Raw genomic sequence first — 17,576 nt, 5'->3', positions numbered from 1 at the left:
AAAACATCAAAATTAATAATTTTCATTAAAAAAAACCGTTTAATGTGTTGATTCTAAATATGGAATAATTGAAATGCAAATTACTTAAAAGATAATGAATTTTAACTGTGAAACTAGTTTTATTAACATACATAAAAATTAAACACTCTGCAGACATATATAATATATAAATTTAAATTGTTTTGTTAAATAAATTAAATAAGAAACAAAGGCACGTTCAAAATTTAACCTTCTAATTATAAAAACTAAGTCTATATAACTCACAACGAACGAATGGCAAGTTGCAGGTTCAGATTAAAAGCTCTACCGACTAAACCACGTGAAAATCGCGCAAAAAGAGGAGTCACCCGCGGCATTAGCGGATGAGTGTTGGAGCCATTAGTGCACCCCCACGCCCCCTCACCCTCTTCCTCAGCCCGAAACCACCGTTCCTCTTTTATTTCTCGCGCGGGGATGAACTCCTTAATGACAAACCGTACTATATCTTTTGTGGAGAGCTCGCAAAAGTACGTATTTTGCGGCCCTTTTGTACGCCCGCTTTTTATCCCGCGGTAGCTACAGATACCGTTCCTCGTGTATTCGAGGTACAGATGGTGAGAGAATTGTTCAAGTCTTGGCTACAACGAGAAAAACTCTTTTAATCTGAAATCCTTTGTAGGTATTTTACGCCCGACTGTACTCGATCCCTGATTAAATTTTGACACAGCGCCGGCGTGTAGAATTCGTTTAGCCGATTTATGCTTCAGAGGACACTACAAAACGTGAATCCACGTTATTATTCGTCTTTTCATATTCTAAGAATGTAAATATGCCAAAAATGTAAAATTATGTGTAAAAGAAAAGACAATCTAAAGATTGAATTAAGAAAAAAGTATGGTGACTTTTAAATTTACAAAAAGAATTGGAAAATGATTAAGTGCTTTAAATCTACGACCTGGAGATTGAAGGATTCTTTTGTTTAACAGATTATCGATAGACTTCGCTTCGCTTCAGATTACATTTGAAAACGAACGATTGTAATCGAAATTGACACATCAATAAAAGAACGCTAATTTAATGAAAAGCACAATCGCAAACTTCAAAGTGCGACGTAAATCATTTTGAATACCGAACAATTTTAAATACAAAGGTTATTTTAGAGTTTTGCTGTGAATTTTCACAATAACCGCGGGCTGGAGGCGCCGAATGAAAATGTAATTTGTGGTAATCGCGCGCCGGTTGTGGCCTCGGCGGCTTGTCCGCGCCACTACCCCGGCTCGCTTCACACTTAACAACAAATGTATTTATATTTTAACGATACAGAATATCATTTAATTCAAAGTATAATCTGTATTGAATTTTCGAGTCATCAAAAGGGTAAAGATAAAATGAAACAAACGATATCGACGCTTGAAAGGCAAACGTGACTAAGCGACAATAACTGCTTTGTACATAAATGATAGGCAATAACCATATTCGATGCGCAAAAATATTTATTTCTAGGTCTATTAAAATCAGTTACAGCTAGATTCGTTAAAATATAATATTTTTCAGGTTTTTTAACTTTAAATTAGTCTACTGTAAAGTTAACCCACTGTCGCTTAGTCACGTTTGCCTTTCAAGCGTCGATATATATCCTATACATCCTAATCTGTGGTTCAATTTTCTTCTTTCAAATACGTATAATAATAACGCATCAAGAAATGGATCTTTTATATTGTCGGCCATAAATTTAGATTTAAATAATTTAATGCCCAAATAGCTTAGAGTTTTGAGACATAACATAAATATAATTTTAACAACTTTTACATTGCGAATAGTTTACAGTTTTCGTGGTCACGGACGTCCATAACTGGCAATGACAACAAAAGATATTAAACCGTCGAAGTAGTTACAAATAAGTTCACGACTCGCGAAAACCGAAGAGAGATGCTAAAACATAAATATCTTCTCATCGATTCGAATTAGAAAGTTGTGTTATGCAGTTGAGAATACTCACAATGGGAATGGAAGCGCAGATGACCTATTGGCCTGCGTTATTAGCGTGCTTAGCTTGGAAATATGCAATTACAAACAAAATACCTATAGAGGACTGTGAACCGCAAGGTTTATTAGAATAATGAACATTCTTCATTCCTTTCATGATTCCCGATACGGATTACAGTCTGCCTAACAATTTATTGAACATTCTTTTCATAAAGGAATCAATTGTGTTTTTGTACACGAAAATCTCACAATATTGTTAATAAATTTGATTACAAACTGGTTCTATTAAAAGCAGTTGAACCAGTACAAGTCAACAGGATTATAATAATTTTCTAGAATATAAATCGATAGTACACTTTTAAAGTATATTTTTAATTAAGTAACTAAAAAGTAACTAAAGAAGTTTTAATTATATATCGATTGTGTTAAATAGTTATTACATAATAAATGAAACAGTGATAAATACTTACTAGTCAAGGACGCAGATATTCAATTTTTTTTAATTCGTAAAATTCGGATTCTTATGAAAAACATTCCATATGCTAGTACTTATTGTGTGGAAACACAATTTGCGGCGGGTTGCGGCTTCTGCGGGCCAACACACTGACATTTACTACTAAAATTATTTATTTATTTTTGTCGTAAATATGTATCTTAAATACAAGCCATTTTAAGAAACAAATTACATCTCAATAATTTATATATTAATTTGTTCTGATCAATTTATTATTCCAGATACACCATATTGTTGGCAGATATAACAGAATTTCATTTCTCAATATTTATCAATTAACGAAGAGTTAATTTTTGAATAAATAATTACAACGAATAAATTATCTAAATTGCTTAATCACATAAAACCAATTAACATTTACATTCTCAGATCTCTCCGCCTCATTTAAAATTGGTATAATGAAATCAATATGCAAATAAAGAAGTAAAGAATTCTTCATTTTCTGAATCACAAATTTTTTAGTTTAACTAAAACTAAACTAAAAATTCCGGAGACCGGAGAAGAAAGATCCTTTGTTTAAAACCAAAAATAAATTAAGAATAAACCGTAAAACTATTATATTTAAAAATAGATAGGCTTACTTAAAGGCTAAAACGCCGAGTATATTTGTTTCAAATAATGTTTACGTCGAGGTTCATAAGTCGCAAAAAATCACGAACTTTTCAAAAGCATTCGTAACGCGTGTTCACGAACAACTTCCACGGTGAAGTAATATGATCGTGTAATCAAAAATTGAATAAATAGATAAATTTATGTTATTACTAGCTGACCCGGCAGACTTCGTAGTGCCTTAATCGCTAATTAAAAGACACAAACAAAAGGAATCCGTCTGACGGGGGGACATAAAGGGAAAACAAAATTGTAATTTTTATTGAATTCCGAGTTTTCATATTTATCTACCTTTTAAACCTTCTCTGGAATCCCACAAATAATTCAAGACCAAAATTAGCCAAATCGGTTCAGCCGTTTTCGAGTTTTAGCGAAACTAACGAACAGCAATCCATTTTTATATATACCTAATAGATTACTGGTAGAGCGTAGTGCAAGCACGCACGGATAGGTACCACAACTCTGTTTGTTTCTACCGCGAAGTTCTGCCTTCTGGTTTGAAACTTGAGACAGCTGTTAGACAATTTGAGACCTAGATGTCTCAAGGTGGGTGGCCATATTTACTTTACGCAATATTTATAGGTTTCGTTAACCACCTAACAGCATGTGATCCGTCGAGTTATTAAAACAAATTTCACCTCTTCTGCATAATTCGGGATTTATAAAAACATAAATTCTAAACCCACCGTCCCTCATATCTAATTTACACAAATTTATTTGAATTAGATACTACAACAAATTATTTATTAAATAAACAAACAAACAATGATTGTTTTGTTTACTCGGGATATGGATTGTTTACATTCGTTAATAAGTTGTATAATATAAACATAATATTTGTTCTATAATATACCTATGTGATATTAGTGCTTATTAGCAATGATGAAAGACAATAACCAGCCGGGCGTTGCCAGACAGACAAATTAATCTCCGATCTCACAGCTCGTTGCCAAGAAATAATTATTGTACGAACTAACACGTTACTTCATCGGTGTTTATCGCAGTTTAGCTTCAACGTTGAATAAATGACAGTTCCAAACATTCGGTCGTAATTTGTCTTTTTTTTTTCCTACCTAAGCTGATAGCCTTGAGAGGCTATTTCAGCGTAACCTTAACTAGTAGGTGAGCTCACGGGGCTCAAACCGGAGTAATGCTAACACTGACCCTAGCAAGAGCAGTGCTTCGCAGAATCTACCACCGGATCGGAAACGCGACCTACTGAGAAGATCCAGCGAGAAACTCAGTGGGCTGTGTCTATGGGTTAATTCGCTCGTCGAGCCCTTCGTCGCAAGCGACGGGTTCGACGAGGACGGTGACCGGAGCATTTGTCACGATAATTTGCGAATGACAATGAAATTCGGCTACTAAATTTCCATCTGCGGCCCGAATTAATACAGCCATGAATATTTAAACAATTCATTCAAACATGTCGGCCTTTATTGGGCACAGTGATCGAACCGTTAATTTTATTACTTTGCCGCGATACCCGTACCTCGATCGTTCAACTAATAAAACTTGTCCTATCGGTTAGCTCGTGTGTTTACAACGCTGTCAAGAGCAAACATAATAATGCGTTTAATTATGTTGATACGACTTCGGTTCGCGGTGAATCTGCGAATAAAATTAATGTGCATTTAAACGGAAAATACGAGCGAGGCCAATAAATAAATACGAGCGGTTCGGTGGCTCCGCGCCTGTTTATCATTTCGCTGGGACGCTTGCAACGTTGTTTATCATGTTAATTTCATTTGTTGCTCTCGGAGAGGCTTATCAACTAATTATAAACGTTATTATTAAATTTAAACATCGGAACGTGGAAACGTTTTCGACTATCTATTTGCATGTAAAATAATATCGCAATCGGTCATTGGATATTTCGTTTTTATTGCCAGCATTAAAATTTTATGTTAAGCGTATTCAAAAATGTCAATTGCCATATTAAAATAACACATTCGTAATATTGTAGCGCTATAATATTGTAATCTGTTTTTGATTATTACTGTATAATTTGATAGCGTCACCGTGACCTTTGTACAGTGTTTGAGCGATAACCGCGTTTCTTGCACGTTTCCATTAATTGCTTTATTTTGTTTGTTGCAGACAGAGATAGCGAAAAGGTTAAATGCGATAATAGCACAAATATTACCCTTCCTGTCGCAAGAGCATCAGCAGCAAGTGGCCTCTGCAGTCGAGAGGGCAAAACAGGTCACCATGACTGAACTCAATGCTATTATTGGCGTAAGTCTACCTTTCATTGTTTAATAATATCAATAAGTAGGAGCCAAGGATATCCTGAACAATAGGAAGTGGAGCCTGATAAAAAGAATCATACGCGTTTAAACATTCAACACATAGATCAGGAGAAAACACTGTTCATCACACGAACAATTGCCTAACATGAGAATCGAACTCACGACCCCCAGCTATAAGATCATGCCCGCTAATTCTAAGCTATTGCATCGCCGACTCAGTCAATCAGTTCATATCTTTATTTTATAGCTGTATACGTGGATAGCTCAACTGTACTGATTTTGTTTCGTTTGAAATTGCCATAATTACAAAGGTTATAAAATAAAACCCCAAATCATATAATCACAATATAACAAACTCTGTAATCTTAATTTTTGCGGCTTAAAATAATGATATCATAATATAAATAACACAGCATTAACGTCAAATCGTTCGGACTAAGCGGATCGCATGTAAAATTCTGAGTAAGAAAATTCATTTAGTCAAAACGTGTTTAATATTTCACGCGAAAGCTATTTAAACAACATGTGTCTTGTTTGTTCAGCAGTGGGCTCGTTTTAAATGTGGCGTGCAATGTTTAGCAACGCTAATGAATGTAATCCATTACAACTCGGAAGATATACAATGAAAAGATATAGATATATATAGAAAAAAAGGATTGTGTGGTTTTATGAAACCACAGTAAAAGTGAAACTTTTTTTCACATTATAGACATTTAACCCTGACAAACAACATTTACATTAAACACTGACAAAAACAAACAAAATAGCGTGGAGCACTGGCACAAATGAGTAATAGTCTATAGGCGCCTCCATATTGGCCTTGGCTGCTCTGATGAGCGCCTTTCACTTTATCCCTACTCCGCGGCAGTGTTGCCAACTTAGTATCAGGTTTATGGGCTAAATCGAACTTCAAAAAGGGTTAGATTTTCCAAAAAATTTGAAATAAGGGCTAAATTGCTAAATAATTAATAAAACTTAATAGAAACAGTCCCTGCTAGAAAACCAACGGGGCAATGGCGACCGAGCAATAGCGGTATAACCATACACACCCGTCAGGACAACCTATACGGAAGAGGCGTCAGAAACCTTGGGGATCAAATACCCCCTAAAATGCTGGTGCAGAAGGCAACGGGAAACCACTGCACTAATTTCCCACGAGAGTTATGAGCAGGTTGTATCCGACTGATGCATGATCACGACCACTCTGTCAAGAGTGTACGAATAGGAAGAAGAATATAAACAGTTGATTTTTGGTATAATTTATTACCTACTGTGTACATATATTGTATAAACATATTATTTAATAACAAAAATTAACAGTATTATATATAAAAAAAAATGCACTTAAAGCAGTTTACATGTCTTCTGAGTCTGAGTCAAATTCGTCGTGAAGGGCTATCCTCTCTCAACGTAGTTTTGAAATGGAGTCCTAACACATTTCTTATTATTTCACCACATTTGGTGCGATGAAGTTGCAAACCGCACGCAACCTTGGAGCCTGGAAAAGCTTTTGCACACATTTGACTAAGATGATTAACTTACAAAACAGCTGCATGTTCTGCAATGAAGAGCGAAAGCAGTGGTTGCTTTCTAGTTTTTCTACAGAAATCGTTCTCTGGCTAAAACAAAAATTGATTTTTCATTATGCTTTTTCGACTCGGAATGTCATAAAATGACCATTTTTTTATTAATGGCTCTTTCTCCCATTCTTCCCTAAAAGGTTTTGCGTATTTAGTTTTCTTTTTTGCTGAAACGTTCATTGTCACTAAGAGGTTAGAAGGTTACTTTCACATAAATTCATAACACAATCAAAACTCCAAATAGAATGAATCCAAATACTGAATAAAATAGATGTAAACAGGAGACAAGTACGAGATATGGGGAATCCCCACATAGAATGAAAGTGAGCGCGTTAAGTTTTTATTAGGCTTTTCTGTTAAAACTTCATTTCGTTTCGTTCTTAGGCGTGTCTATGATTATGTTTATTGAGATATGATAATTTGGGGCTAAATTTGGTGCTAGGGGCTAAATCATTATTATGGAGGCTAAACAGACAGAAAAAGGGCTAGATCTAGCCCCGAAACGGCTAAGTTGGCAACACTGCTCCGCGGCCGACCGTCACGCGACATGCAACATACAGACGAAAAAGCTTAAGACGATGTAATAAAAGTTTCAATAAACAAATTCAATATTCGGTGATAAACGTTTATTTGCCCCATCTTATTTAATACGATTTATACTTGTATCTCGTTTAATGATCACGCCGCGTGTACGTTTCTTTAAGTTAATTAATTCAGTTCAAATGTAAACATATAATTTAATCACTAGGTAACATGATACTCATGACGGACGCATATTTGAATACAGATTATTTTTCATCTAATTTTTTACAAAAGCATAGATTACTTCAGAATAATAATAATAACATAATAATATGGTCATCTGATCCCCCAAACTGTCCCTGTACTGGTCCCTGTACTGGTTCTAAGAGACTGATAAACAAATTTATATACCTTTAAATGTGTACATTTATACAGATATTAAACCGGCAGCGAAAGAGCAAACAAAACTGTTTATCACAAAAATGTTTGCCCAATTTGATCACCACTGAGTTAGTCCGATTGGCGGTCAGTTTAATTGAGTGATTTATAAATTACTAGCGCACCCGATAGACGTTGTCCTGTGAATGCATACACAAAAAATCATTCAAATTGGTCCAGCCGTTTAGGAGGAATACAGTGACATACATACGTACAGTAGAATTATATAAATAAATAATAATGATTTTTTGTCTAAAACTTTGCTCTATATCTTTACTGGATCTCAAGCCTAACGCCAAAGCGAATAATACACGGGTGTGTGGCATCTGTCCAAACGTTTCGCGATACCTCGTCACCGGGCTGTCATTGCTCAGTAATTCGACTGTAGCTCGATTACCAAACAATTGGAAGGTCGACGCTCTTCTCAATATTAGTCAAGCGTCAACAAACACAACTATGCAATACACGTGCCTAACCTATAACATTATTTTATATTCGAATAACACCATTACGGATAGTTTCGAAATAATGTACCTACATAATTTAAACAAATTTGTTTGCTACAAGCTGTCGCTTCTTCTGACGTACGATGTCAAGATAAAGAATGATCGGCATAAAAATATATATTTAATTGGTGACATCGTTAATATCGCTTCGTTAAATGAATTTAAAACTAAAATACTTATACGAAACGAGCAGTGGTACGTGTAAAGTGAGTTGATTCTCTAAAAGCGCGGCTTTCAACAGGTCGCAAGTTCGACGGTCGTTAATTAAACGATCTAAGCCGCTCAAGACGGGTCGGTTGGCTTCCAGCCAAAGACGAACTATCGATAAAATTGCTACAAACTACGACCATTATAGAAAATTATTTTATTATTCTAGCGTCTGGCACGTTCGCCACGAATTAGCGTGTTTGTATAATTCTAATCGTTTCTATTGAAATGAGCGTGGCTGAAAAACATATCAGTTCGCTTCATTTATTATTGTGTGACATCACTCATTTTCTATCCCACAAACGATACTCAAACCGACAACGAAAAATGATTCGTCCTCGAATTGCGTTTCTCTAAATCATTTCACAATACTCTAATTGTATTTTTCATGCGGCAAGTGTCGTGAGGACTTCATTGCAAGCATTATTTCAATAGGCTCATTCGCAGTCCGGTGCCAAGTTGTTAGTGTGACCTATTCTCGCGATGTGTTAACGTTACCGCGTTCGGAATCCGTGAATAGGTGTGTACGGTGACGAAAATAAATCACTTTAAAGATAATGAGGACAAAAATAAAGCGTTGGAAGTCACTCGTCGCTCATCTGTCTGCGGCTTATAGTCTCTCGAGTACCGTGAAGAACTGGCTGCCGGCCAACTCGATCACCGTCCCATCTACTATGTTGCTGTTTTCACATTCCGTTGTATTGACTCCGCATCAAAATTATTTGTCCCATTCATTTGACATAAGATATTCATTCTGAATTTATATTTAAATCTTTTTAGTTTTTAAGTAGTATAGATTTTACGATGCAACAATTTGAGCTCTAATTTCATGTCTTCATGGTTTATTAACAGAATCAATCTTAAGTATACCTTCTGAATAATATGGAAAACGGGAAACACTCCGCAACCTAAAGTACTAAGAGGGCCGTCGCCCTCAGCCGAGAGGATTTACGCACATGTGCGGATATAGCTCACTGAGCAGCCTTCGAGACACCGGCAAAACGTAATATCGACCTCCCCCTATAAAACACTCTAATTTAAATAAAAAAAACGGCGCCACCTTCCGTATGTCGGTCCTTTTTTATTACGAACCTTTTTTTATTTTCGGGTCAGCTCGGGATCAAAGGGGCTCTCCCCTGAGAGTGGCCGCCCGCGCTGCTACTCCTGTCTCCATCTGATTTGAGACGATTTTGTCGCCGATTTGTGAACAGAGAGCATTCGTCAATTGGGGAAAAGTTAGGCAATCTATTAAAAATCACTTAAGTATTTTTGTATATCGTTTCGTATATTCATAAACGATAGTTATAAAAGAAATATAAATTAAAATCAGTAAACAATACAAATTATTATTATCATAACCCAACTTCGGTGCTAAAGTACATAAAGTTTCGGTTCGATGAACTAACAGCGCATTAAAGCAGTGCGAGTCGAAAACTCGAGAGGGATAGATAACGCGAAGTATCATGCCATTGTATTCGAGCAATGTGCGTAAAGTTGTCTACGGAGCGATGCGACGGGGAGGAAAGGGAATGAAACGTTGTCATCGCAACAATATCGGCGGGTAAATCATTTCTCGTTCTGATTTTATTCCGCGCCGTCGATTCCGAGGGTGGCGCCCGACCTCAGAAGGTAATAGCTTCCAGATACCGACTCCCTCTCGTGTTCACCTATACACGAATGTTCACATTGAAACAATATTCACGTAACTCGTACTGATCGATAAGAACGTGCGACCTCGCATGCGGATACACGGACCGATTCCGATTAATCTCATTCAGACCACTTTCTTAGTAATTGAAAAGTAAAAACGTCGATACGAATGCGCGAAATACAAGCGTAAAATGTAAGTTTATACAACATTATCTTTACAGATAGGTAATCGAACATGTGCGCGCGTGTAAATATACCCACCCGTATCTGTTTCCCCGTCGATCGCTTTATAAACAAGTGAGTCGTGAAACATTTCTATCTAGTTTACGTCGGGTCTCGCGCCCTCTGATAAAAATTACGAGGAGAATAAATCGGGGCGGCGTGGGGCCGGGGCGCGTCGAGTAACATGAATTTGTCATTTCTTCCCGGGCACGTTCACGGCCGGTGATAAATATTGCATCGCAGGCCGCCGTATCTCGCGCGGATACCAAGAGCCGCATTAACTTTTCCCCTGTCGCTTAGTTGAAGCTTCTTGTTTTTCGACGCCCCGGACTGAGTTAGGGGCCGCTCTTTCGTCACTTCCAATCAAATTATGTAATCAGTTTACGGCTCATCCGGCCCGAGAATTTTTCCTTTCATCTTAAACATTTTTCTATTGAATTACATTGTAAGCATAAATATAGCTATTATTATGAGAAGAATAGAATGTCGTCGGAGCATTTCTTTCATCATCTTATTTTGTTTTACGATCCACGTTTCATTTGTCGTAAGCATTAGATTTATGAATCGTATTTTTATAACTTCAAAGAATCGATAAACTCGTATCAAAGCAAAACAACGAATCTGTTTCCTTCAAACATAACGGCAGATCGGTTGGCATCGTACATTGTTTTATATAAAACGGGAGTGGAGTCGTAATGTGCGATTAGAAGCAATTACGCTGAAAGTGTAACATGTGTTGGCATCGCATGTTGAGTCGAAGGCTTCCCGGCTAATGGTGCGTGCGACCCTCGCTCCGAACCGCCGCGATAAACTACCCTCTTCCTAGCTTATGTCGTTTTATAACCGACGTTCACGGAAAACGACTTCGTTCGCCTATAAATGTAAACAATTATTATTTTCGATGGCCACGTTCGTGTAATAATGCGGCGTGTTTGTTTTGCTAAGGAATTCTTTCGCGATTACGTAATGGAGGTGTATTCAAAATTCTATTTGATGAGCACGGGCTTAGTTGAAACGGCTCGCTCATTGATAAACAGATAAATCACTATCTTTTCAATCCAGTCTATAGTTCTGATTTCGTAGCAAACATAAATTATAAATTCTTAACGCATCATTAATTGAAAATAAATTGTCGAAAAAAAATACGATCAGTTCTGTGTTGTAATGTAAAATGATAGGTATATGTAATAGAAAGACTTTTCCATTGTATGTTGTGTACGATCGAAATACGCGCCCGCCTTTGTGTCAACAAATCTTTTGGAACACGAACTCAATGAAAATAGCATTTATCAATGGAACAACATAATCCGTAATTCGATACAAGCATCGAGGTAAATTGCTACGAACAGCACTTAAATACTAATCCGACCGCTAACTGACTATTAATTATTTAAGCATGTTACTCGGAACTTTCCTCCGCTCGATTCCTAGGGCTATTAAAATCTAACTAATTGTAGGTTAAAACAAGATTACGGGACCACTTAAACTTACCTTGTTATTACGAAAACGCTTAAAACTAATTACTAATATATTTAAATAGCTGCTTCAATCTATTAATCGCTTTGTAATGAGTTCTTAATTGTATTTATTGCTCTCGTTTTCTGGGTCGTCGACTTGTCATTCGTCATTATTCATTTGTATTTATGTAAATTTCAATTTTTAGATTTCCTTCAGTTAAAAATTAATTCTATTTTATACGATATGATAAAGTATTAGTATCATTCATGATGATTACTTTTAATTTCGTATGGGAAATTGTATGGAGTGGATTACTGGTGACAGGGAGTTTTGTAAGCCCGCACCTTACCTTCACCCTGCCTATTTCTACCGTGAAACAGTAATACGTTTCGGTTTGAAAGGTGGGGTAGCCGTTTTACCGTAAAACTGAAAATCAATTATAACTCAACGTGAATAGCGGCATTAACGTTGTTGATATCTATGGACTCCGGTGACTACTTAACACCAGGTGGGCCGTTAGCTCGTACGCCTATCTTATAAAAAAAAAAACGTTTGTTTTAACTTATTAGGCATTAGTAAGCAATAGCTTAGACTTCAAACGTAAGATTATTTAATAAAAACGGAAAGAAGCATTCAAAAGACGAACTTTCATATATATAAGCGTAAAAATCCGTGCGGCTGGCGTACAATATCCATTTATAAACGAGAAATAATCCCTCGGTGTATAGACGCGGGTAAATGTTCCGTGAAAACCCGAACGCGGTCGAGCATTTTTCTCGTGACAAAAGCCTCTGAGACATCGCACGTAGAATCTGTTCGTATAATAGAACCTGGCATGTACAATATTTACATACACTTTTTTTTATTTTTATTAAAATTTTATATTCAACGATCAGTTAAATACGATTAATCGATATACATAATTACTGCCAGTAATTAAAACTATTGCAAACTTTATGCCTACCATAAACACACCTGGGGGTTCATATCTAAACAATTCATCCAAAATAAAAAGTAAAATAGGATCTTAATTGTATTCTATGAAGTTTATAAATAAAAAATATTATACTAAAATATTAAAAACGATGAGTACCGATAAAAGGTTAATTACTAAATAACAGGATGTAGAAAAAATAAAGATAAAAAAGTTAATAATGAAAAATTAATAAACAAATGCAAAAAGTAAAAAAAAATGTAATTAACGTATAAGTATTTTATATTTACTTTATATGTAATAGTTATCTACTTTTGCTACGAGAATAGAACTAAAGAAACTTACTTTAGATATCGTTCCATTTTACGCTGCTCTATTATAAAGTATAAAGAGAACTAGAAATGTTTTTTCTTGGCCAGTTGGCCAATTCACATTAAAGGTTTATCGGTGCTCTTAGATATCACGCCGTGAATACCGCGGCCGCCCACTTAAAGACACACACACAATTAACAGCCATACCCTTCAAACGGGAATGTGTGATTATTGCGGCCAATACCAGTATTAGAGGTAGTGTTCTTAAGATGAACATAATTTGGTTGATTGGACCGAGACTGCCGATTTTTTTGATATCACAGAGAGGTTATATGGTGGAAAATTTAATAAGAGAAAGCGTATAACAATGTTATTGCAATGTAATAATTAGTCTTAATTTTTGACACATAACATTTTATTTAAATTAATATTTTTTAATTAACACAAAAATGTGCTTAAATCTGAAAACAGAATAAACTTTTCTTCTGATAACGTGTCGCACTTATAAAACATAATTAACTGTATGGGTTATGATATAAATAAACCAGCTACAGTTAAACAAGAAAACCTGATGCAGTAATTTCACTTAAGATTCATTTAAAAATAAATTTAAACGCCACCCCTTGTTGTTCGAGACGAAACTCAATCAAAGTTTAATTCGGTCGATAGCACAAACACCGAAGTTCGCAGATAAGTAAACGGGCGGATAAGTCGTTTGGGAGACGAGTTTCAATCCTTCCGAGATTCCATTGACGGTAGTGTCTGTGCCCTTACAGGTAAAATGACTTATTCAAATTCAATTCAATTCAAATTCAAAATCATTTATTTCAACTTAGATGTCAGTATGACACACTTGTTGAAAGTCAAAATACAAATAACAATGTTAACTCTACCACCGGTTCCAAAAAAAAGCCACAGTCCTGAGAAGAACCGGCGAAACAAACTCAGCGAGCATTTTTTTTTTGTTTTTTCTCAAATATTTTCTTTTTTTTAAATAAATAAAAATATTTACAATAAAGGAAAAAACAAGTCAAAAAATACAATTAAAATAATAATAATAATAATGAAAAATGAAAAGGCCAGGAGCGAGCGCCTCATTCCCACGTAGTGCCATCTAGTAGATAATCCTTCACTTTATAATATGCCTTGTTGCACAAACGTTCCTTGACAGTTTTCTTAAATCTATGAACAGGTAGTAATTGAACGTTTAGTGGGATCTTGTTGAAAAGTTGTACACCCAGCCCCCTAAAAGAGTTGCTTATTTTCTTAATTCGAGCCGCCGGTAACGCTACTATCTACTTAATGATATGTTACTGCTCTAGATGGGCACAAGAGTATTCGGCCCACATAGTGTCAAATGTTCACCGATTCCCATAGACATCACAACGTCTGTTCCAACACAGACCAGAGAGAATATTTCCACCACAAACCAATTACATATACCTTCCAGCTTCAAGGGCGAAACAATCACACGAAATTCACGTTGTGCCCTCTACAAACTGGGGGTAAATACTTAACACCAAGTAAGATCGTTTGCCTATCTAGAGCAATTTAAAAGCTATAATCGTCACCTTTTTTTTCTCCTACCTATGCTGATAGCCTTGAGAGGCTATTTCAGCTTCTCCTTGACGTGTAGATGAGCTCACGGGGCTCAAATCGGAAGTGTTGCTAACACTGGCTAGGGCAAGAGCAGTGCTTCGCAGAATCTACCGCCGGATCGGAAATGCGACCCACTGAGAAGATCTGGCGAGAAAATCAGTGGACTGTAATCATCACCAGTGTGGAGTTTGCGAGCTTCGGGCCCACCCATAGATTATAAGTCAGGTTTCTTGTAGGTATAGGATTCATTGTTCGATATCTAAGGTCTCCTCCTCTCACCCTATCATCTAGGGTCTGAGGGTCTTACTCAAATTACATCTTAGTTGCACTGAACGTATTTTTTTACTGCACCCACTTTTCTTACAATAATAAAAGTGATACAAAATTAATCTAAGAATCCGGGTTGTACGTCATCTCCTTAAAATTATATATAACTTCATAATTAAACAATTAGGCCATTGTCAATTGATATGATGTAACCTAGCATTCCATAGCAATAGTTATTACTAAGTACTAAATAGCACTTCGTATTGTAATTGAAATATGCACATTAATATTATTGTACAATTTTAATTCGATCAATTCAAATGTAACGAACGGCTAAACGAATACAATTTAAAATTTAAAAAATCCCCTTTTGTAAAAAGCTCTCCCAACTAAGTGGCGCTCGCCACCTTTTGACACACAATAAATCACAGCCGTGAGCGGCCAATAAAAAATATGTTCCACCCTCGGCGAAAATCCAATTAATTTTCGGAGGCTAAAAAAAGAACGTGCTCGTCCGAGCGGAAAAAGCTTGCCGAGAATCGAGACCGTGCCAGTGACAAGCGACAGCGGAAGCGCACGCGATAAGATGACGAAATAAATAAGCTCTACAAAGAAAGCTGATCTGTAGTATATAATGATAAATGAGATAAAGTAGGTTTAGCAGAATACATAAAAATAAGAAAGTAGGAAAAGGGGAATAATGGAGAAGGCGTAATCAATTTCGCTCAGAAGACGCGGCGCGACGGCCGACGAAGCTCTCATTTTAATTTTAAAATATCATGGCGTACTGAGGGTTCGCGGAGCGGAGGACTTTTTAATTTGACTCGAAATGTTTAAAAATGCACGAACCTCTGCGGTGACACATCAATCCACTTAAAGCGTTCACATCCGAGAACTAAACTGTTTTACTACGTTTAGTAGGTTTGTTCAGTTAATTATTGTAAAATCTACCTTGTCGCTCCTCGTATGTACATATTAGAATAGATACATAATTAATTAGATTTAATTTTCTTGCAGCAACAAAGGCCAGACTTGCCGCGGCTACTGCAACAGATGCACGCGGCGCATCTTCCTACACACGGCGCGCCTCCTCTACCTCTTCTGGGGCAAGGCGCTCTACCTCCAGCGGGTCTACTCGGCCTCGGAGTACCGCATCATCCACTCTCCGTACTCGCGAAACCACCTGAACTACATCGATCGGACGATAAGGGAAACGGTAATAAACCCTAAACAAATTATGTTTTTTCTCAACACATAAGTCTACCTATCGATTCGACACTTGGATGAATATTTTAAGAGGGTGTCGTGTGTTTGTGTATTCGGCTTGTTTGCCGAGTGCCACTGGAGACTATTAGTGCTTCCCCCTCCGGCTCTTCGCCTCCTGCGCTGCGGCAGACGTCGCCGATCCCACTTCTGTTTCAATATTTACCAACTTCGAGAGGCTTTTTGAACTCACTGTTTGCGTGTTTTCGGATCGCTGGCGTCTACGGATCGCTCGATATTGCTTCGAGAGTATGAATAAGTCAATTCTTCGAATTTGTACCTATCTATGCGTATATTTACACAGAACAAGCAAACAGGTTAGGCAAAGGATCACATTAAAATATGTTTCACATACAGGGTGTAGATTAATTAAACGAATAGGCGCTACAGAATAGTATAGAATCGCTGAGTAGTATTATTCATTTCAAACAATATAGGTAGGAGGGTTTTCAGTTTTCGCAGTAGCGCAAGTAATCCCGGCGCGGTGCGGGGACGAGCGCGCCGCAAATGAAAATGTAACACAGAAATGGATTTGGAAGCCGCCCGTCGCTCCGGTTAATTACAAAAGCAAGCGGTAATCTGCGCTCCGGGATGTTCCGGCTTAGCGCCCCCTACCACCCTGGGCCGCTGCGCCCGCCACTTCCCCGGCTAATTTGTGCCATTATCGGTGTACTGATGTAAGAGTTACCGCGCAGATGGCCCCCTCCTCCTCCTAGACCCTCACCTTACCCGCGCTCAATTAATTATTCCTTGCCGGTGTGAGCGTCGCGTGTTTTAGTCAATTAGTAACGTAATTTTGCGGGTGACTTGAGTATGTGCGGTCGCGAACCGACACGACGTAAGCCATGTTTTAATACTCCACCTATTACATTTGCAAATAGTACGTACTTAGAATACAGCTTTTCAGAATTAGTTACTTTTAGGGTAATGTCATTATATGCAACAACAACGTGAATGAAGTGCGAATTACGATGACTTTAATAATTGTATTCGAATTCCGGGCAAGCAATTACATTGTATGTAGCAGCATTAGCGACATTAATGCTCAGCCTGTTTGCATAATACATGCATATGTATGTATGTACCACTTAATAGTTCTCGCAATTGCCTCCTAACTTAAGCCCAATCAGCCGGTTGCAGCATCTTCGATACGATAAGCTACAGAATTGATATTCCAAATTTACACAAAGCCGGATTAGTGTTGCTTTAGTACGTGCATACATAATTAAACGCTGTAAAATGATTGAAACCTTTTTAAAAGACCAACCTTTTTGAACC

The 17,576-nt window shown here is 37.0% G+C and overlaps 1 protein-coding gene across 2 annotated transcripts in view; it reads left to right on the top strand.

Annotated features, from left to right (window-relative positions):
- The window catches only part of Gro (groucho), a 74,141-nt gene that overhangs the window by 32,565 nt on the left and 24,000 nt on the right, over positions 1 to 17,576 (top strand). For both annotated transcript variants that reach the window (XM_028171786.2, XM_028171785.2), the window contains exons 5-6: positions 5,189 to 5,326; positions 16,053 to 16,251. In XM_028171786.2, the coding sequence (XP_028027587.1) occupies positions 5,189 to 5,326; positions 16,053 to 16,251 (337 nt within the window). The remainder of the gene's footprint in view (positions 1 to 5,188; positions 5,327 to 16,052; positions 16,252 to 17,576) is intronic.

Source organism: Bombyx mandarina, chromosome 21 (assembly GCF_030267445.1).
Source record: "Bombyx mandarina strain Sakado chromosome 21, ASM3026744v2".
NCBI lineage: Eukaryota > Metazoa > Arthropoda > Insecta > Lepidoptera > Bombycidae > Bombyx > Bombyx mandarina.
This window is presented reverse-complemented; position numbering and strand designations above follow the sequence as displayed.